At 36.7% G+C, this 23,602-nt stretch overlaps 1 protein-coding gene across 2 annotated transcripts in view; it reads right to left on the bottom strand.

Annotated features, from left to right (window-relative positions):
* Positions 1 to 23,602, bottom strand: part of PLS3 (plastin 3) — a 90,577-nt gene that overhangs the window by 42,529 nt on the left and 24,446 nt on the right. The window contains exons 2-3 of one of the 2 annotated variants that reach the window (XM_043457860.1): positions 7,030 to 7,112; positions 3,625 to 3,705 (exon numbers count right to left, since the gene is read on the bottom strand). In XM_043457860.1, coding sequence (XP_043313795.1) covers positions 3,625 to 3,697 — 73 coding nt within the window. In that variant the 5' untranslated portion in view covers positions 3,698 to 3,705; positions 7,030 to 7,112. The remainder of the gene's footprint in view (positions 1 to 3,624; positions 3,706 to 7,029; positions 7,113 to 23,602) is intronic. The other variant, XM_043457859.1, reaches the window with a different exon arrangement.

Raw genomic sequence — 23,602 nt, 5'->3', positions numbered from 1 at the left:
TATTTTATTTTATTTATTTTTTTTTATTAGTTGGAGGCAAATTACTTCACAATATTTCAGTGGGTTTTGTCATACATTGATATGAATCAGCCATAGACTTACATGTTAAAGCAGAGTGGCTACTGTTTAGGAGAGAAAAAAATTCAGATGTAAGTGTTTGCAGGACTAAAGCCAATCTGAGAAGTTCTACGTTACATGAATTTACCTTTATGACAAGTAATCATTCAAATGACCTCTAGCTTCCCTAAGAAGATTAAAGTTTCAGAATGTAAAAGGCATTTTCTACTTCATAAAATATTTACTTCCTAAGTGTTCTGAAAAGCTTTATATATTCTTCTTTAGAAGGAATTTATGCAGCCTTGCAGCATTTAAATTAAAACAGAAACATCATGATGTAAGAAAAAATGAAAGCCAAGGCTTCTGCTATCCCAATGAGAAATACTGGAAACAAATATTGAGAAAATGAAAATAATTAGATGAAAATATACTGCTTGGAACTTAACATTAAGCAGGTGCAGAAAGTGAGTGAAAGGAGAACTTTAAATCTTAGTACTCGATTTTTATTGCTAGTAAAGAGAATTTTAAAGCACTATTAATTGAACAAAACCCATGATTAGTGGTAATTACAGAGATTTTCTCCATACACTATGATCTTGCTGAATTTCTAAAGAGATAATCAAGGCTATTATTGTTAATAGATGGGGAAAATCATATAATGATTTCCATATTTTGTCACAATTGAACTGAGATAAAGTAGTCCTTCCTTCCCTCCCCATAAGAAAGAATTGTCCTTGTCAGGGAAATAAGTTATGGAGCTTGTTTTTAAAATCAAGTTTCCCTGAATGAAGGAAAAAAAAAGGATTTCCATAATACCTTTGATAGTTGCCTAAGGGCCCTGTAAATAAGAATAACTAAAAACTACAAAGATTTTAAAGGAAAATCTAGATTCAGCTGGGTCTTTAAACATTTTTCTGAAAGACTATACACAGCTTTTAAGATGCTGAAAAATACAAATTTTATGTGTTATACTGTAATGGCCAAATCCTTCAGCAGTAAATTCTGCCATGATGAAAATCTTCATAACAAAGACGCTTTGTCACAAAGACAAAGTCCTAGTACATGAAAAAACTATGTATAATTCCTTAGAATTCAATTATTTATGTATAGAAAACTAAATGCATACAACAGTGAGCTAGATACTGAGGGGGAATACAAAGAATACTATGTGGAACTAGTATTTTACTAGGTAAATTTTACTAGGTAAAAATTTTGGACTCCAGAATTCCTGTTTATAGCATACAGAGTGATAAGAGTCTACATATCACAGGAATATATGCCTGGTAGGGCTTCAATAAGACACATGGTCCAATCTCTCAGCTTTGAGAAGGTCTTTGCCTACCCTAAACCCTCCAAGATATATGATTTAAAGTAAGACAGTAGTTCCACAATGACCCTTTCTTGCAGTCCAAGTTCTAATTGATCCCTCATTAGCCCAATTTAGTCTCATTTCCTCCTTGGAGATAATTGGTCAACCCTTTTTATATCATTAAGCTTTAAAAGAGCAATTAAGCTCTTTTACTGACAAAACTATTCCAGTGCCATCAGGTAAATAATATTTGAATTAACTTTGATTTTTTAAAAATATTTCACACAAATATTTCTAAGATGCTGCACATGAGAACAAAGCCCGTATTCAACAGTAAACACTGATTTGAGGAGGTGAGGCCTTGAAAATTAAGTAATAACAATAATAAGGTACCCACACCAAAATTCCAACAATAAAAAAAAACAAATTAGGCAGAAATCAATACAACATTGTAAAGCAATTATCCTCCAATTAAAAATAAATTCAAAAAATAAAATAAAATGGATAACAACAACAAACAAACAACAAAATTAGGCTGTCCCCAACACTGAAGATGAATAAAAATAAAACAGATGGTTCAAAGGAAACGACGATTAAAAAAAGAAAAAACAATTTCTACAGAATAATGTGATTTAAACAGTCTTCCAGCCAAGAATCCACCTGCTGTTTTCCATAATCAATCTAATATTGAATATTTGAACTACATTGAGTAGTCTAGTAAGTGGTATCTATGGTAAGTTAACTGTCTTTTTTTTTTTTCATACACACACATAGTCATGTTAAAGATTCAGGACTATTTTTTCCTAGTTAGAATTCTGATGGGACTATGAATAGTCACTCTGGCTGTTGGGGCGGGGGTCGGGTGGGGCTGTCGTTACCTTTCCCAAGGCATGTTGTTATTACCAAATGCCTTCATAGAACATACTCACAAATATATGGGAATACAGCAAGGAGATTAAACCAGTCAGTCCTAAAGAAAATCAACCCTGAATATTCATTGGAAGAACTGATGCTGAAGTTGAAGCTCCAATATTTTGGCCACCTGATGCAAAGAGCTGACTCACTGGAAAAGGCCGTGATCCTGGGAAAGATTGAAGGCAAGAGGAGAAGGGGGTGACAGAGAATGAGGTGGTTCGATGGCATCACCAATTCAATGGACATGAGTTTCAGCACATTCCAGGAGATAGTGAAGGACAAGGAAGCCTGGCATGATGTAGTCCATGGGGTCACAAAGAGTCAGACATGACTGAGCGACTGAACAACAGCAACAAGAGATGTGTATTTCCTCACTTTTCACTAATGGGGTTTCCAACACAGGTCAAAGAGTAGATTCTGGTTTAACTAACAAATCATTATGATTTAACTTCATACCCTTTAATCAAGAAGATATCAAACAGCAATACTCTCCCTCTGAAAGCACCTGTTGAGTACACACATCAATAATCAGGTCTTACTCTGTTTTCTCATTATCTTCACTGACTTGACCTGAGCACTGAAATAATGGAATGTAAATACTATAAATTGCTTCCATAGCTGCTAAATTTGAAGACATGTTATATGATGTTAAAGGATAAGCCAAACGGTATGCTAATCCTTCCCATCTTATACATATGCTAATTCAAGAAGGTAGAACAGTGTGCATTATCCAATGGCACAATACATCCATGAAAAAGGCAGTAAAGCCATGTTAATTAAAAGTAAACTATCATCCCGGCTTCCCAAGTGGGTCAGGAAGATCACTTGGAGTAGGAAATGACAATCCACACCAGTATTATTGCCTGGAAAATTACATGGGCAGAGGAGCCTGGTGAGCTATAGTCCATGGGGTTGCAAAGAGTCAGACACAACTGCATGACCAAGCATGCACATGCACACATGCACACAAGCACGCACACATGCACAACATCATCTAATGGTTTTTAACATTTTGGGGGGTCAGTTGGCTCTTTGAGAGTATAGTGAAAGTTTCAAATCCTCTCCTCAGAAAAATATGGTAAAACAAAATTTGTCTACAAATTTCAGGAGCCACAGCAGCCCCCAGTTAAAGAATGGGACTCTGGACTAAAAACCTTTCACCATATTAGATACTAGCTATAATTAGCAATGACACAGTTTAAAGTGTTGCTTCTAGAACTTTATTCCATTGATTTTAACTAGTTTCCTGATTAACCATTCACATAAATTTTCAGAGAAATAACTTTGATTAGTGCCAAATAAACATTGCTTTACCATAGTTACCCTACAAAAGAACAACTCACCAACTTTTGCAAAGGCCTCTTTGAGTTCATCAAGCTCATCTTTGGAAATCTGAGTGGTAGCCATCTCATCCATTTAAAGATCTAAAGAGAAACCAAAAAGGTTTAAGACTTGAAAACAGTCACAGATAAAGAGAACAAACAGGTAGATGCAAGATGGGAGGGGAGAGGGGGAGGAAAGAAGTGAGGAAGGTGAAGAGGTACAAACTTCCAATTATAAATTGAAAAATAACTGAGTAACAGGTATGAAATGTACAGTGTGGGAAATACAGTAAATAACTAATATCTTTGTGTGGTGACATAATTAAAACTAGACTTATCCTGGTGATCAGTTTGGAATGTACAGAAATATCAAATCTCTATGCTAAGTAACAAGAACTAACAGTGTTGTGGGTCAATTATACTTCAAAAACAAACTGACAGAAAAGGAGATGAGATTGGTGGTTACAAGAAGCAGGGGGTTACCAGAGGATAAGGAATTGGATGAAGGCAGTCAAAAGGTATAAATTCCCAGTTATAAGTAAGTACTAGGGATAAGTACAACATGATAACTATAATGTGAAAGTTGTTAAGAGAGCAAATCCTAAGAGTTCTAATCAAAAGGAAAAATATTTTTTCTTTTATTTTGTATCTATATGAGATAATGCATATTTACTAAATTTATTGTGATAATCCTTTCATGATGTATATAAATCATTTTGCTGTTCACCTTAAATTTCTACAATGCTGCATGTCAATTGTATCTATAAAACTGGAAGAAAAAAATTTTAAGACAAAAAATTTGTGATGAATATATTACAAGCAATCCTGTAAACTCTCATTTTAGGGGTAATTTAGACAGAAATTCAAACTACTGGAACTATCTGAATAGGTTCCCATATTTCTAGATACAGCCATAATGAAGAAAACAAATGAGAAATTATCATTGGTCAAAAGCTCTTCAGACAAAAATACTTCTCAATCTTCCTTTCAAGGACAAAGTCTTATGCTACATTCAAAGAATGTAAAGAAGGGGCAAGGTAGCAAGCAATGATAGATTCTTGGTTATATGAGCCAAAACTAAGTCAAAATTATATGACTAAAGATTCAAGTAAAATATAACTTTTTTAGGACTTCCCTGGTGGTCCAGTGGTTAGGTCTCTGTGCTTCCACTGCAAAGGGCACAGGCTCAGTCCCTGGAGGGGGAACTAAGATCCTGTATGCCACATGGTGTGGCCAATAAATAAATAAATAACTTTTTGAATTAGCATCTATCTTATTGGCTAGTTCCATTTTTTCCATCTTTACTGAGATATGTGACATAATATTGTGTAAGTTTAAGCTGTACACCATAACAACTTGATACATACATATATTGTGACATATATAGTAACTTAACCACAATAAAGTAAGTGAACACATCTATCATCTCACATAGTTACCATTTTTTCCCCTTAAGTCATTTAAAAGTCATTCACTGTGGAAAACCTTATTTTCAAATAGGAGCATACTAACAGCTACCAATCATCCCCATTAAAGAGTGAATCAACTAAAACAAATTATTTTGGGGTTTGATACAGAAACACACAAGAGCATGCTTATCAACACATCTTTGTGTACACAACTTATTAATATTATTTGAGCTTATACTCTTCTTGATTTGGCCCTATTTTACCTATTTAACCAACAAATAAGGCTTGGCAAACTATGGTCTGTGGGCCCAATCTGGACCACTGCTTATTTCTGTATGGCCCCAAGCTAAGTATGGTTTTTTTCAGATAAACATCTGCTGTCAAATGTTTGAACTTCAATAAAATGAAATGTTATCCCAGAAAAAAAAAAAAAAAAGAATTCCATTTTTCTCATCAGTACAGTTGTAGTACCAAATAAAGTACTCAAATAGTTATTATTTTTTGAATTTTGTCAGTAAAAATTTGTGGAAACAATATTTAAATCCTTGAGATTAATAATACAATATTCTTATTTTGCCTCTTGGCGTACAATATTTATGAGGGGACCTTTACAGAAAATCTTGACTGATTCCTGCAACTGAAAAAGGAGGTCTGTACTACAATGGAAACCTCTTTAACAAGTGGTGCTGGGAAAACTGGTCAACCACTTGCAAAAGAATGAAACTAGAACACTTTCTAACACCATACACAAAAATAAACTCAAAATGGATTAAAGATCTAAATGTAAGACCAGAAACTATAAAACTCCTAGAGGAGAACATAGGCAAAACACTCTCCGACATAAATCACAGCAAGATCCTCTATGACCCACCTCCCAGAATATTGGAAATAAAAGCAAAACTAAACAAATGGGATCTAATGAAACTTAAAAGCTTTTGCACTACAAAAGAAACTATAAGTAAGGTGAAAAGACAAACCTATTAACAACTTTTAGACAGAAGGAAGTGCACATGATTATTTGTTGCCTTTTTCTTTTTCTTTTTTTTCTCATTTAATGTTTTTAACTCCTGGAGAAGGAAATGGCAACCCACTCCAGTATTCTTGCCCAGAGAATTCCATGGACAGAGGAGCCTGGCAAGCTCTAGTCCATGGGGTCACAAAGAGTTGGACATGACTGAGCAACTTTCACATACATAATCTTTTTAAAGAAATTTACTTTTTAGCAGAACTGAGCAAAAAGCAGAGAATTTAGTTTCCATATACCCCCTGCCCTAAGACTCTCACAGCCTCCCTCATTATGAACATCCTTCATCAGTGATATATTTGTTACAACTGATGAACCTTCTTTGACACATCATTGTCACCTAAGTCAACAGTTCACATTAGGCTCACTCTTGGTGTTGTACATACTATGCATTTTGTATATACAAAATGGATGCCGTTGTAGTATCATAAGGATAGTTTCACTGCCCTAAATGTGTTGCCTGTTAAAGTTCAAAAACTATATGAAAAGCAAATTTGAGATCTTATGTTTATTTATTTTAAACATTTTTATTAAAAGTTAAAAAATTACTTGCCAACTCTTCTGTTTGTCATGATGCCTAATATTTAATACAGAAGAATTCAAAAGAGAGTGGACCACATCTGTCTTTTGCACACCCACCATTGTCACTTCTAGAACTAACCACAGCCCCAGTCATATAGTAAGGGACTCAACAAAATAGTACTTTCATAAATTCATCCATTCAACAACTATGTGCCAAGCCCTACATCAGATAAATTCATATTCCTACTAATTCTCTGAACCCTCATAACAGTCTTTTGAGGTAAATATTCTTATTCCTTTTAGAATTCAAACTCAGGTTTCTCAAATCCCTGCAAAGATTTTAAATGACCATATGATACTATTCACTATGTTTCCACCCTAATACAATTCACATTTATAATGACTCATATTTAAAAAAAAATAAATAAATGCAGACTTTTCAAAAACTTGTCTGTTCATAAAGCTTCTTACCTCTAGTGTTAATATGTCACTAGATGGACAACTTCTCAGTAGATAAGCTGTGTAAAAAACACCTTTCAGAGCAGTCTCGGGATCTATAGGGTAAAGAAAAATCTTCAGTTGGATACGAAGGCAGTCATTTTCAAGATTTGGAGAGTAAAAAATGATTTTGCCTAAGTTAGCCTGCAACCTGCTGATGGTACTTTTAAAAATATTCTATACTTTACTAATATGATGTTCAACACTTCTGATTATCAAAATACTCTACAGGTTTCACTCTAGTTTTCTTTACACATATTTTAAGTAATCATGTTTTCAATGTGAAATAATTGCCCCTCTCTAGTAATGACATCACACAGAACAATGGCACAGAAAGTTTGAAAGTGAGACTCTCAGAAAATTGAAAACAAGTGGCCTCTCCTTTATTTCTAAAGTTTCCATCTAGTTTGGACAATTTGTGAGTCAATAATAATCTAAAATATATGTTTTTTTAAAGAATGTATTATTCTTATACTGTTATATCACTTCTATAAAAGAGAAAATTAGGCAAAAGTGGTTCTGGACATTTACCTCCCACCCACCCCATATCCACCCCCAACCCCAACCTGCAGCACCTTTCATTCTGGCCAACCAGTGGGTTCTGAATCAGTCCTTCTCTCCCAGTTCTCTCCTTTGCAGGCAGCAGGGCTAACAGGGTAGAAACCTCTTCCCTCTTCTTTATACCCATCCCTCAACACATATGCACTTCTATCCTCATACACTTTTACCCTGGCCTCTGTTATATGTCTAGTTCCTGCCCTCAAAGAATTTACAATCTGGGGAAGACAAAGATGTAGATAATTATAATTTGACACAAAGTGAATTAGTGGTTGCAATAAAAGGTACAGACGGGGGAAAGACTCTGAAGACTTTAAGGATTATTAATTTCATCTCAAGCAGGCCAAAAAAGTAGCACTTTTGTTCATCCTGAAAAATTAGGATATACATACATCTCATAGAAATGCTTTCAAGGCACATGCTTACTTAAAAAAAAAATTAATAAAACACATCATTAAAAAAAAACCCAAAATACACTTTCAAGTTTCCTAATTTCTTATTCCTGTCTAAATACCATCATGAAAGCCTAAAGTGACCCCTTTTACACTGATGGCTCAGATTTTTCAGCTACAGGAGACAAGAAGAGGCACAACTAAGAATGAAAAGAACTGTAACACGCATATATTACACAAAGAATATTTGTTTAGTTCAGGATAACAACATAGTTTAATTTAGGAGTCTCCCACTTAAATAAACTCCATTTTGTTTATTTATAATTATTTGAACGTAAATAAATAAATGCTACCCTGAAGCACCTGGACTAAAACTAAGAAATCCAATGTAAAGTTTAAAAGCCTCACAATATACACCTCAGTTGACAAAAACCATAATATTCAAATTAGCTATTTAATGCAGATTTTTTCCCACTATGAATAAAAAAAGGTTTTTCCTTAAGATTACTTATGGGTACTTGATGGAATCAAGCAATTAAGTACTATCCTGGAAGAAAATACCATATTTAAATAATTTAGGGAAGACTGCCAGGAACATCAGATTTTTAGAAACTGTACAAATTAAAATTACTGAAAGCTCTACCCTCTTTATAGGGCATTCATTGTACTCTTTCTCTCAAAATAAGTAAAACATCCCAGATTGGGGTTTAGGAAGCAAAACAGATGATTCCTGCCCAATAAACACCTTGACTGAATCCTGAATACTTGCAGCAAACTGTTGTTCCCCACCCAAGGATGTAGTATGTTAACACAGGAAGATTGAGAGATGTGGAATCAGAAGACATCAATCAGTGTCCCGGCTCTGCGACCTCCTAGCAGTGTGTCTATGAGTTTGTTTATTTAATCTTTCTAAGCCTCAGTTTCCTCCTTTGAAAACAGCCATAGTAACTACTTCCCTAGGGTCCTGATGAAGATTAAAGATGGCATGTGAAGGCACACTATAAACCATAAAGCATTATACAGCAACTTCAAATCCTTAATGAAAGAAAAAGAGAAACAAATCAATGCCTAAGTAATTAAGAGGCTATGTATAAATATAAGGCATGAGTTCTACTAAGAACCTTCTAAATAAAATATACGAAAAGTTATATCTTTTGCCCTATAATTATCAACTGCAGAGTATGATAGATCTCCTTCATATATAAAAACTATAAGCCTTTAAGTCAAGGTAATTTAAGAAGGCTGGGACTAATGAAAATTTGTCAGCCACTATTTACCCATGAGTCAATTTGGCTCCTGCATAAGGCCAGTTTCTAAACACAACTTGAAGAATGGCCAGGAGAGTTTTTTTTTTAAATCCAATTTTTACTTTATATCAGGACCACTTAAAAAATAGTTAACAGCTTGTCAATACTGTCACATTCTTCCTACTTTGCAGTTTATTTTTCCTGTGAGCAATGAAAAATGAAAGGTGAAGAGGTAAAAAGTAACTATTATTGCTGAATAAAATTTCACAGTATGTCATTGGTAAGCAAAAAGAAAGTCTGACTGTTGAAATATGTTGAAATGTGTCCTTTTCCCCCGTCTGTCTTCCCACAAAAAATGAACTTCATTTGGAGAGAGAGCAGGCACTGATATTTAAAAAAAAAAGAAAGAAATATATATTTTCCCTCCATTTAAATTTAGCCAAATGAAATACCAATCAAAGATAAAAGCTTCCAGGGTTTCTCCATTTTTCTGAATTCTGTCATCTGCAGAGCACTTTGTCCCAAATTCTGTTTTCCTCCCTAGCTACAGTGCTGGCCTTCTCTCTATAAAGGGAAAAACAGCAGGAAAAAAGCAAACCTCTCTCCTTAAACATCGAGAGACAGGAAAACAGATTTTTAAATGAGGGAATGAAACAAAAGCAAACAAAACCTTGTCTGTTTGTTTTTCATAAAAGGATATGGTATACAACTGAGTCTGAATTCAGGGCGTCACCCATAGAGGAATCTTATGCCTATGAAGTCATCCCTAATTACAGCGTTTGACTAACAATACAGCAATTACGAAACCACTCCACTGGGTCATTTAACTATACTTAAACCCTGAATACAAATCTTTGCTGAGAAAGGTGTACCTACAACTAACTACCTGAAACAATTACTCAAATTCTGAAAGGCATTTGATGGGGGGTGGAGGCGGGAGGGGTGTGGCGGGGTGGGGGGGGGGGGAGAGAGAGCGAGCCCGTTTTCATCCCCTAAAGCGATTCACTTTAGGAATGCAGCAGACTAAATTTACTAATCTCTGTCAATCACAACCAACCGTGGCTCGGGCAGCAGGGCACACACAGTGGGAAAATCAACCATGGATAATCAAGAATTGATTATGAATTTTGTATTTTTTTCTTGAAATTGAATGGAACTAAAAGATAAAAGCAGGGGCTATTCATCAGCCACTAGCAGGTAAACAGAATTGGGAAAGTGAGGCTGATGACTTAAAATCAGCGATTTGGTCATACACACACAGTTAAGCTGATAAGTTCAAATCATGAAGAAGAGAAGGTGGATAAAACATGGAAGAATACATTATTTGTATCTGTGCATTTGTCACCTTCCTCTGTCCAAAACAGCCAATGCTTCAGAACACCCACACTTCACATACCTAACTGTACCAACAGAAACTGCCACCGTGCCTCCTCCCTAGCTGGTAAGTCAACAGCACTAGTCTCCAAGTCAGATGGGCATGCAACCCTCTGAATTAAAGCTCACCCAAAGCTCTGATTACTCAAGCTCTAGTGACATGTTTCCAAACGACTTGCGAAGATTTCAGCTTGAATGTCTATCATACTCACCCAACTTATTCATTTATATTCAAGCCTTAAGTGAATGTTTAGTATGTACCAGGCACCGTGTTGGGTGCTGCATATATAGAGATTTAGCATCCAAAGTCTCCTCTAGAAGACTTTACTGTCCAGAGGAGACAAAGATGGAAAACAAAGACATAGTATTAATGCCATCATGCTAGTAACTGAGTGGTGGGGTGACAGTGATGGACTTCAGGAAAAGTTTTCCAGAGAAGGTAACTTTTGAACTTTATCTTAAAACATAAGGAGGACATCCTCAGACATATATCACTGGTAAAGGCACTCTAGGCACAGAGAAGATGATATTCTGGCGCTAGAGAAAGATAGTGTGGTTGGAGCACTGTGCCTAGGGTTTGTGACAAACACAGTTGGAGCAGAAGGAGTCAGGGTCTAATTTAGAAGGCTGAGACTCAAAATCTGGACTTGACTTTCCGGCCAAGGGAGAAGGAAGGTCAGAGAGGAAAATCCCAACCAGGAAAGTCTAAGTGTCTACATTTGAACTTACTGCCATGTTATTTCTCCCCTTTTCGAACACCTCTGCTGTCAAATTCAGTCTCCTTTTCAACTTTCCTCAGTCTCCAGCTTTACAAACTCAGGAAGTTTGGTCACAAGAAACAAAGGGAGATAGAAGTAAATCACTAGACTCTTTGGATTATCATAGCCCTTTATCATGTCTAGATTTTTCTAAAGACCTTTTAGACTATCTATCTACAGTCCTATCTCCCTTCTATGTAATCTTTATGCTGCTAACTTCCTGAAGAGTAGACCTAAGGTATATTCCCTATGAAAGCAAGTCCCAACTTTTCGGCACAACATCCAAGAACCCTACACACTTTTCTGTATTGATACCTGTCTATCCTTCCAATGTTTCTTCCCATTACATGCGCTGAACACCCTGGAATCACAGTCTATAAAGATAACCTCTGCCCCAATGAGGGCAATCTACTCTCCCATCTACTCTTCAGAAGAATCTTTGAGAAAGCCTCTTTGGACGGTCCCCACCTGAGGGAAAAATTCTCTTTTCCCAGGACTCTCACAAAACTATATATTTTCTTCTATTACAGTCTGCATGAATCCTTTCAGATAGCTCTAATTTTACATATCTTACTGTCAGATCATATGTACTAACTTTTGAATGGGAAAATACAGTCACACAAGGATAACATTTAATACTATTATACAAAAGCTTTTTGATGGAAGGGACTACTTCACCTTCATCCTCATATTCCCAGCCCCTCTCACAGTGGCTACAGAGTGGGTAATAATCATAATTAAGATAATATAATAACATATCACTGTAAGTTTATATTATAACAGCTAACATTTATGGAGGACTTATTATTTAAATGAACTGTGCTATACATTATGTAAAGTTACTTCTCAGAAAAACTCTGTGAACCACGTAATACTGTTATTTCCATTTTACAGTAAAGCAAACAGGCTTACAGAAGTTGAATAACTTGCCCAGTCACATGGCTCAAGAGAGGAAGACCTAGGTCTCAACCCAACTCCACCTGACACCAAAGTCAGCATTCTCAATTGTTATGCTGTATTATAGCTTTCTCAATCACAGTTTAGGGAATGAATTTATTTCCCCAACAAGACTATAAACTTATTTAAGTAGTAACACAGCTTACTCATCTCTGTATTCACCACAGCACTTAGCACAACACAGGGACACAAGTGTATTCTCAATAAATCTTTTATTTTCTTTTTAAACTTTTTATCTTGTATTGGGGCATAGCCGATTTAACTAGTGTGATAGTTTCAGGTGGACAGCAAAGGGACCCAGCCATACATTTACATGTATCCATTCTCCCCCAAACTCTTTTCCCATCCAGGCTGCCACAAAACACTGAGCAGAGTTCCCTCTCAGTAAATACCTTGAATCAAAAAAGGTCCACATCTAGGATTCACAACCATTTTGATCATGTCAGTCTCATTTCAGGAAGCTATAATTATTATGCTGAAACGGCTTGTCTAAACTTTGCCGGGTATCCCGGGTCTTCTAGCGTTCCTACTAGTTACATCTAACCAGTTTAACCTTTCAACAACACTCAAAATTAGCTTTTTGATCACTACCACCCTCCTGTGGAGAAGGAAATGGCAACCCACTCCAGTATTCTTGCCTGGAGAATCGCATGGAGAGAGGAACCTGGCAGGCTGTGGTCCATAGGCTCGCAGACAGTTGGACACAACTGAAGTGACTAAGCACACATAAGCATGCACCATCCTCCTGAACATGTCCTACTGACTCCTACATCAGTACCTTCTGTTTTATCCTGACCCCACTACCTCTATCTCTCCCTCCTAGTAAGAACTCCCTCTCTCTATTATCTACCTTTCAGACTAAAAATGCCCTCCGCTTTATTCCTCTTATCTCCTTATCCAAATTCTACTCATCCTTCAAGTTTCAGCAGAAGCCTCATCCTCTCCCAAACCATGTTTCCCAATGACTACACACCCCTGCTGATCTTTCTCTTCAACTCCCACAGGATTTAGAATGTTGCCACAAAATTCAGCAATTTAATCACAGACATCCTCCTATAGTTATATAAGTGGATGAGGACAGTCTGGCTGGGACATCCATTATCCTACTAGATTCAGTTCATCTGCCTCCTCCACACAGATCCTCAAACTTGGTCAAAGAGAATAATCTTCCCCCATCAAAGACAACCATTCTTTCACCATCAGCACACAAATACTTTTCTAATTACTTGCTCTGATGTCTTATTTCAAGATTGTTTATTTCTCAAGAACAGAATCTAAACTTCATCTTCCTCTCGGATATTCCCACAATGATAATCTTTTGCTGGACTCTGGGTACAGAAGTATGCCTCAAAACATATTCCAACCAACTGCAATGTTTTGAGGGTGGTGTTAATTCCCAGTATTCCCAATATCCAATGATTACTGAAATTAGGGAAGAAACAAAAACTTAGGGTAGTTAAGTGACTTTGCCCAAAACAGAGATGTACAGTAAATGTAAAATTTAAAAAAAAAGAGTATGTGAGAGAGAAGGTAATTAACTACTCTTACAATAAAAATGAAAACGAAGAGGCTACACAGTGCTTTATGGAAAGAAGGCACATGCCTATTATTCCCTATGGAAAATAATTTAAAAATTCCTGACCAGGAATTCACTGGTTGTCCAGTGGTTAGGACCCTGTGCTTCCACTGCAGGGGGCATGGGTTTGATTCATGGTTAGGGAACTAAGATCCCACATGCTGCCAGGTGCAGCCAAAAACACAAAACTTTTAACAAATGTGACCATGATACTGAGAAATATAAAAAGTTGCCAGAAAATGAAGATAGGGACCCTTCTAGCTAATGCTAATTCATTTTCATTATTTAAAGAAGGGATTCAATTAATCCTTGAACTGAAATCACCAAAACTGGAACCGTGTAAAACATACAGATTATCGGCAACAGGTTCAGTAGGGACTATATATGAAAGCGTTCTAAACATTCTTTCTTCAAAACATTGGTGTTAAGTGGGTACTGACCAAAAAACAGGCCAGACTTTTTAAAAATAAGGACAAAAATGCTGACCTTCTCTTGCGGCACATTCATTCCTATATATGACATGTTTCTGCTTCCCTGTATTTAATATCGCTTAATTTCAGCCTCTTATATGCTAACTACTATAACTATTCTCATTGTATCAGTGCTAATAATTTAGTATAGATATAAGCACACACTCAAGTATCAGTGTGATTTATTTTGAGTATAAGATTTTTTTTTAACACACAACAGCCATCACTGTGGTACCCATAGTTTTTTGTTTGTTTGTTTGTTTTTAGTGATTAGTTTTTAACCTTATAGCTTATTTTCTCAAAGTGACTGCAGCTTGGAGTTTTGTTTGCTTCCTTTTAGAAAACTTTAGTGGAATCTTGGTAAAGGAGTAACTGTAGCAGTTTAAGGGTTGATATCATCTTTCTCAATCATCTGTTGCTCTTAAAGTCACAAGTGAGTTACTCTCTAAATGGTCTCACCTGTGTCACAGGTTCCCTGTTTTGAGTCACAGGTTCCTAGCCCTGAAAGTTTAGGAAAGGTGAAAGCAGACATAATAAGTGGTGAAATATGTTACTGTTTATTATTCCAGCACCTCAGCATTATTAAAAATTGTTCATTACAGTCAAGTAGAGAACAAGCTTCTATGATGAAAGCAAAATTCAACAAGTAGCGCATACTTTGCTTAGCTAGGTTGCTTTTTTGGCCTAGAACCTCTGGTAATTCTACCTGACATTTCAGCCACAAATTGGTAAAACTACACAAGAGGACATCGCTAGATAACTCCCAATAAAACAGACAGTATTTTACCATGAAGCACTGTTATACATGGACTTTCCTGGTAACACAGTGGTAAAGAATCTGTCTGCCAATGCAGGAGATACAGGTTCAATCCCTGGGTCAGGAGTTCCCTTGGAGAAGGAAATGACAACCCACTTCAGTATTCTTGCCTGGAAAATTCCATAGACAGAGGAACCAGGTGGGCTACAGTCCATAGTGTCAAAAAGCGTCAGACACGAATGAGCAACTGAGCGTGTATGCACATGCACACACACACTTATATATGCTGTTAGGCTGTACAGGAGTGGGAACTAGAGAATAAAACAGCTGGCTGATTTGGATACATTTAGCAATGATGTTTCTACAATTCCTTTAGATCCTAATAATACAAACCCGGAAAACATCATTTTGGTGACATAGCATACCATTTCAGGGACAACTGTAAAGTGACCTTAAAAAAATCGTACCTACTATTTACATGACAAAATACATTTCAAATTCCAAATTAATTGAGCAATGAACTTTGGAAGGTTCTATCACGGACTGAAGGCTAACTCTCCCTTGTATCCAATGCCAAGTAACTGCCTGCATATAACTGCAATTTTGCCTTGGTTGGATCCAAAAATGTCAAGGACACTTAAACATTAGCTTACTAGTTGATGTGAAAAAGAGATTGCTATCTTCTGTGCGTATGCTGCTCCACCAAGGCCCACGGATGCAGAAGAGAAGGGTGAATGAAGGTTTATTAAGAGGGACAGGGGAGCCAAGGAGGCTGTTATTTGTACAGTGACGCATGGGGGCAGGGGCACACAGACTTAAACTGAGCCATCTTAGTCTTCTCCCTATTTCTCCAATACCTACAATCAATTAAACCACCTCAACTGTTGTGTCTGTGTTGTTTTAAAGGAGACACAGCATAGGGTTCTGGTTGCTGACCAGTGACTCCCCTTCCCCCATTCCGGTACCCTCCTCAGTGTGTGATAACCAACTGCTTCTCTATCTCCTCTGCTAGGCTGTGAGTTCCTTGAAAGCAGGGCTGGTATCTTATTTGACTTTGTATCTTGGCTCACAATAAGCCCTTACAAAATGTTTGTTGAATAAATTGATGTTGGCAGGTAGGGAAAGGGAACAAACAAAATACAGGCGAAATAGCTGTCTCGCGTGGTTTCAAAAATGCACACTCTGTAAAGAAACCTGGGAACAAAACACTTCAGACATAATAGTGCTCCCACATTCTTCACATGCACTTGGCCTGTTAGCATGATTTAACTGTCTACTCCTGTTTAATACTTCAAGATACTACAAAACTCTTCAAGATGTTTGCAACCTGTCCTTTGAATTTAACTGAAAGTCAAACAAAGTTTGTTTTTTTTTTTTCTTTCAGAAACAGTTTTTGCTTGGCAACAATTTTGACAATCAAGCAGCACATTTCACCTTTACAATAATACACATCATGTTTTGACAAACCTGCAATTTACAGATAAAAGTATCATTTAGAAATAGATGTAAACTGCTGCAAACTAAAGCTATACTTAAAATTTTTATTATGATATACAGAAGAGAAAAGTGTACAACACCCACAATCCTATCATTGAGACTCAACATTTATCAGGATTTTCCCATTGATTTTCTTTACCTGTCCTCTCTTCAGCTGTGTGCTCTCCCTCTCCCTCTTTCTCATCCCCTCTCTTTTCCCTGAATTATTTTAAAGCAAACCCCAGACATCTAGTGGATGATTTCACCCTACGTAGCTATTAAATGAGTTCACCTTCTGGAAATAACTCTCTTCTATTCTAGAATCTAGCATAAGCTAGATTCTAATTGATCTTTTTTTCAAGTACCGATATCTATGAGTCACTTAAACCCCAAAGAGTGCCCAATCCTGTGTCATTTCCTGGAGGAATATCAAATACTTCCATTTTAAGTAAAAGTTTCCTTTCCTCTTTTTGTCTTAGTAAAAAAAGATAAGATGTTTAAGCAATGACTATTTAAAAATAAGTTAATAATTTTTCCAACAGAAACAGTCAAATCAATTGTCATATTGAAGACATTCTTTAAATTCTTGCCAGACAAGAGTGTTGTATGCATTTAATGTACCTCTTAACCATATTCAAAAAGCCCCCATTTCCTGTTATGAAGAATATTATATCAAGCCCAAAGATACAACAAAGTTATACCTCTCCTCCATCTTTACAAAGCTAAGAATCATTAAATCCTTGGATTGAAATGGCATATTTTTTTTTCATTTATTTTTATTAGTTGGAGGCTAATTACTTTACAATATTGTAGTGGTTTTTGTTTTACATTGACATGAATCAGCCATGGATTTACATGTATTCCCCATCCCGATCTTTTTTTAAAAGGTCCAATCCCTTCCTCATTGCCTAAGTAAACTTTGACACTTTCCAAAAATATCTGAATGATTTATGAAAAGACATATCTGCTTCTAATGAAATTAACTAACCTTCATACCTGAGGAGTATTTCCATTCTCCTCTTTTCAGTGAAAATTAACACTGCAGCCAAGGGCAACCTTCAGATATATATCTCTCACAAGGCAAGATCAGACTAGTTAATTCAAAACAAAATATTGTGATGTACAGCTCAGAATCACTAGAGATAAAATTTCAGCTTAGACTTTGAGCTAAACTGAAAGTTTGTTCTATTAGTCATTGAAATTGCCTCTTGTAGTGTCATATACTCTGCTTATATGTTCTCAAATAAGGTACTTGTTAATTGAGAAAACTAGATTCTTTTGTTTCTTCACTTTTTACTCATTTGAGTTGTAGTAAGAACAACTAAGAGGTTACCCTTGATTCAGAGTCGAGATTTATATAACCAGCTATTCTGAAATAAGAGAAATAAAGCTTATATGACCACTATGTGATAGAAATCCCTAGTGGAGTCTGTGAGCATCAGAAATCAGTATCACTACTATGTTATTTAACACCATCAAAACCTCATCACCAGTGATTTTCAATTTATTTTGGAAAGTATGAATAAACACTAGGACAACTGTTTGTCGTATTCTGTCATGATAGCTACCCTCAACTTCTATGTCACAGATTTTTGAAAAACCATTTAACAGGGCTCAATGGCATTTGTAAATCCATCCCCTTGTGCCCCACCTCCAAGATTAAAGTAAGGATCTGTCATTTAAACCTTTGGGCATCTGACTAGATAGAAACAGCTATATAATTAGGATTACAAAACCAACTTTTAAAAACATTTTTAAAGCATGTATTGAATTTGTTACAATATTGCCTCTGTTTTATGTTTTGGTTTTTTGGCCATGAGACATGTGGGACTTTAGCTCCCCAGGAAGGGATCGAACCAGCACCCCCTGCATTAGAAGACAAAGTCCTAACCAATGGATTGCCAGTAAAGTGCCTACAAAACCAATTTTTTAAAAGTAAAAAGTCCCTAAAATATTCTCCAAATAAAGAAAATACAGAATATACATATATATTTAGAAAATGTCAGATTCTAAGCTTCAAAATTTTCTTTTAAAACAAATTTGCTTCTATTTGAATACATAAGATTTAGAAAGTGTCTCCAAATGTGTAACTACTCAAACACATAATATGGATTTCAAGATGTCTCAATTTCTGCTTAAATATTCCATACAATAAAAGTTAGAGCCCAATGAAATATTAAAATAGTTCCCCTTCTGGGACGAGAGCAAACCTGTTTCTCACAGTACTAATAGAAGGAACCTCCCACGCCCAGAACTGCCAATCTGGAAACCCAACATTCTTCTTACAACTGCAACTTTACAGAGCAAGTCATAACACTTCCTGCTAGAGAAAGAATACCCTGACAAAGGAATGATACTATACTTATGAATCCCCTTCCTGTCAGCCTCACAGTATTTTGCCAAGTATTAATAAATTTGAACTTCACAACATTTAGAGAAAAGTGAATTTTTTCAGCTCTGCTGAAATCATGCAAAAACACAAAGGAATTTTAAGTTGGTTCAGGTCAAATAGCTGTAACCCACATACCTATTTAAAGTTTGAACATTAGCCAAGTAACCTGCTTATTTTAGAACACATGGAACCAGCTTCTCCCCCAGAGGCCAAGTCAGTCGTCCATAGGAAAGTACATTACTTAGAAAGGCAAATTAACTGTCCCAGACCACTTTAACTTTCTATTATTCATCTTGAGCCATACTTATTCATGTCTTCATACAAGACTTACATGCCACATACTAGATGTCAGAGCATTTGCCTTGAGTATTTACATTTTGTTTGCTGTTGAAAATGTAACCTATTAAGTATAAGAATTGTATTTTCTACCAGCGTAGCATATAGGAAGGGATTTCTCTGGTGGCTCAGAGGGTAAAGAATCCGCCTGCAATGCAGGAGACATAGGTTCAATCCCTGGGTCTGGAAGATCTCCTGGAGGAGGGCATGGCAACCCACTCCAGTATTCTTGCCTAGAGAATCCCATGGACAGAGGAGCCTGGCAGGCTGCAGTCCATGGAGTCGCAAAGAATCAGACCTGAATGAGCAACTAAGCACAGCACAGCATATAGGAACTAAGCTAGCACTTGCTGAACTGAATTTTCTATTAAGAGGCAGTACTGTTGAGTATCTCAGCATTCTGGAGTCAGACTGGTTCAAATCTTGTCTCCACAATTTTCTACATTGTCTTTGGGCAAACTGTTTAAGCTCTTGTGCCTGTTTTCTCATCCAGGGATGATAATAGTAACTATGTCACTTAATAATAACTTTTGTACATTGTTGTGAGGCTTAAATGATTTAATGTGTGTTCAAATTTTAGATCATAGCCTGGCACATGGTAAGCATTAGGTATGTGGTAACTGCTATATGCTTATTATTGAAATTTGTTTAACTGGTCTAGCAATTCTAATCAGTTACTTGCTCAATGAAGCAACTGGTGAGTTGTGAGTTCTTGCCCTTTATGGGAGACAACAATAAATCAATACGAGTACTGACCTAGGTTCAGGAGACCATGTCTAAGATGGACATAGAGCAAGTCAGTCACTTGAAAGGAAATGGACTGCAATGGGAGCATCAGGGTCTTAGGAATCAGACAGACTTGAAATCTGTGTGACCTTGATCACACAACTTAGCTTCTCTGAGCCCCAGGTTCATATTTATAAAAGTAGAGCTAATTCCACATACTTCAAAGGGTGTTGATGATGATTAAATGAGATAAGTACATAACAGGGTCTGGTTCCAGCAAGGTGCTCAGCAAGTGGCAGCCACTGTTATCATCTATCTGGTATAGTATATGCATAATACCATCTGCTCTATCTACCTAACAAGTATGAAAGTGAGATAATAGATCCGCCAGTCCTTTGTAAATAATATAAAACAAAGTGAAGCATTTTAAGATAACATATTGAATTCTCAGAATAAGGAGACGATTCATGTTATACTCGCTTATAAAAAGGATTGGGACACATCACATTAGGAGGCAAGAGTGTACTCCTGTTCTCATCACTAACCACCATTAACAGACACTGGATTACACTCTATCTCCTTAATGCAAGCACTTTATTTCATCAATCACAAAAACTGCATGAAATATCAAAAGGCAACACAATCCAAAACAGAAGGCATAGAGCGTCAGAGCCAGAGGACGTGTTTTTCCATCTGTTTTCATTGCTGACTCACTAAAGGAAGCCTCTCCAACTTTGCCAGGTCTCAGTTTCACCGTCTGTGAAACAAGGATAGCTCTAGCTGCCTGTGGCCAGTCAGGGATTATGTGGGGTAGTAAGCTATGCTCAAGCGCCTTGAGCTAACTGGAAGAAAGGGCATCCATGTATATATTATCAGGTTTTTCCAGGGAAAACTGGGGCACAGGCAATTGCCTCCACTAAGAAAACAGTATCAGTATCAGGCCAGCAATGTTGGGTTTTCCCTGCCTTACCTTTTATTTGGCCACACTTATCACTTTACAACACTGTCCCAAGTACTATGAACTTCTTCAATGATCATGCTACCCAGAAACAGATCCCTTGCCTTTCACTTTCATGGTCATCTGAAATGTGTATGCTTTCTAGCTTTCTGAACACTAAGGCTAATCTTTGATCACAGTGAAATCTGTCAATACCCAAGCACTGATTTTAAAGTCTATTCATCGGAGAAGGCAATGGCACCTCACTCCAGTACTCTTGCCTGGAAAATCCCATGGATGGAAAAGCCTGGGAGGGCTGCAGTCCAGGGGGTCACTAAGAGTCGGACACGACTGAGCGACTTCACTTTCACTTTCATGCATTGGAGAAAGAAATGGCAACCCACTCCAGTGTTCTTGCCTGGAGAATCTCAGGGACAGGGGAGTCTGGCAGGCTGCCATCTATGGGGTTGCACAGAGTCAGACACGACTGAAGCGACTTAGCAGCAGCAGCAGCATAACATAATAGAATTCATTTTGACAGCAAAATATTGCGACAAAAGTTCTAGGAATGGATACTCCCTTTAAAAACGGAAGTCTTCTACTTAGTAAGGGGCTTCCCAGAGAGAGCAGCAGTAAAGAATCTGCCTGCCAATGCAGGAGATGTGGGTTTGATCCCTGGGTCAGGAAGATCCCCTGGAGTAGGAAAGAGTCAGACATGACTAAGCAACTGAGCAAGCACTTCTTGGTAAAATACCAGGACATTTCCTAAGACTGTTGTATCCCATCAGTAGTTCAGCCAGTTTCAGTAATTTTCTAAATGTCTCATCATAAGAGTTATGCACAGGTGTGTGGGACTGGAGGAAGGATGGCATCAGTGTTTGTGTTTGTGTATGTGTGTGACTATATGTGTGAACAGCATCTGTTTTTACTATGGGTAATGAGAACTGGTTTGGGAATAGAAAATGGTGTTAAGAGTTGTGTAATACATTTCACATTTTTATAAGCAGGCCACAGAATGAAACAACTTTTATACTGCGTTCCAAATCCATCTTGATGAAGGCTGGGGAAAGCCAATGGAAACCAACCCGTGTTTTATCTGTACATGTAAAGCTCATGCTCTCTCAGATGTTACCAACAAATCCATAAAGTTAAAAGTTCACACACATGCACCTGTGGATCTACACACCCTTCTGGGTGGAAAGGGAGGAAAAAGGCACACCCAAAGTTTCATGAGTTTCATAGATGGGTTGGTGTAATCCACAGTTAGGACACAAGACCTTGATGTAGTATTTTTAAAGTCCCTTCCAACTTTCATTCAAACGTCATCCTCTCCCCACCACACCCAGTACTGGGTATATTCTTTCCATGTGTGACACGTACAATGGAGGCCTCTCCCACTGTACTTAATGCCACACCTCAATAACACTCATCTATTGTTCTTTAATGGAACAGGACTTTACCCATCTTCATGAGTTATAAAACAAACAAACAAATAATGCAAAGGGATCTAACATAAAACAGGTATCAAATTAAGATGCAGGATATTGCTACTGTAATTTGGGGCAATATCAGAAAGTTTAGGAAATTTATACTAGGAACAGTCTTAGGTACACAAACTTCCTGTTGAGTGGATGTGTCAGTTTTAACAATCAAGTAGATCTGGTTTACGTGATGATTTAGGGAGGGAATAAGCCACAAGAACATCTTAATTTCAATATTCCAAGGGGTATCTCTCCAACAGAAAATATTTGTTGGCTCTGTATTTGCATAACAAAGTAATCAACATTTAAAAATAGGATGTCATATTACATATTAAATTATATACCTTATCTTAATGCCCTAAAACAAAAGGTTGAAATAAATAGAAGGATTAAAAGCATGGGTCCTCCACAGATTATCAATAGAACTACACATGGGATAAGGAACTGATTTGGAAGACATCTATGGTGACTATACATAGTTAACAATACTGAATTGTGTATTTCAAAGTTGCTAAGCAAGTAGATCTTAAAAGTTCTCATCACAGGGAAAAAAAAGGTGAAACTGTGGGGTGGTAGATGTTAACTAGACCTGTAGGAATCATTTCACAATATATACATACATTAAATCATCTCATTGTACACTTTAAACTAATACAATTTTATATGTTAATTGTATCTCAATGAAATGGGGGAAGACATCTGTGTTCTGTTCATAGCTATTAAAATCATATAAAGAAATAACTCATGTGCTCCACACCTTCCTATTCTGAGGGTCTCTCATTCAAAAAATAAGGGTAGGGGAGGAAAGGAAACAGGAAAGGACAGGTAACAAACCAAAAAACCCAATTAACTCAGCATCTCCTAAACTTTTTGGCCTCAGGACCTGAGGATTTCAAAGAGCTTTTGAATATGTTGGTTAAATCAGTGTTTATTATTGTATTAGAAATTACAACTAGGAAATTTTAAAGATATTTATTTAAAAACAATAATAAACCTGCTGCATCTGAATATAAATAACATTTAAGAAAATGAAAACTACCTTAAAAAATTAGTGGGGGGAGGCAGTGCATGTGGCGCTCCTGTAGATATTTCTTGCTTCAGCAGTGTTT

This window comes from Cervus canadensis, chromosome X (genome assembly GCF_019320065.1).
Source record: "Cervus canadensis isolate Bull #8, Minnesota chromosome X, ASM1932006v1, whole genome shotgun sequence".
NCBI classification, from domain to species: domain Eukaryota; kingdom Metazoa; phylum Chordata; class Mammalia; order Artiodactyla; family Cervidae; genus Cervus; species Cervus canadensis.
Note: the sequence above shows the minus strand (reverse complement) of the source record. Positions and strands in the feature narration are given on the sequence as shown.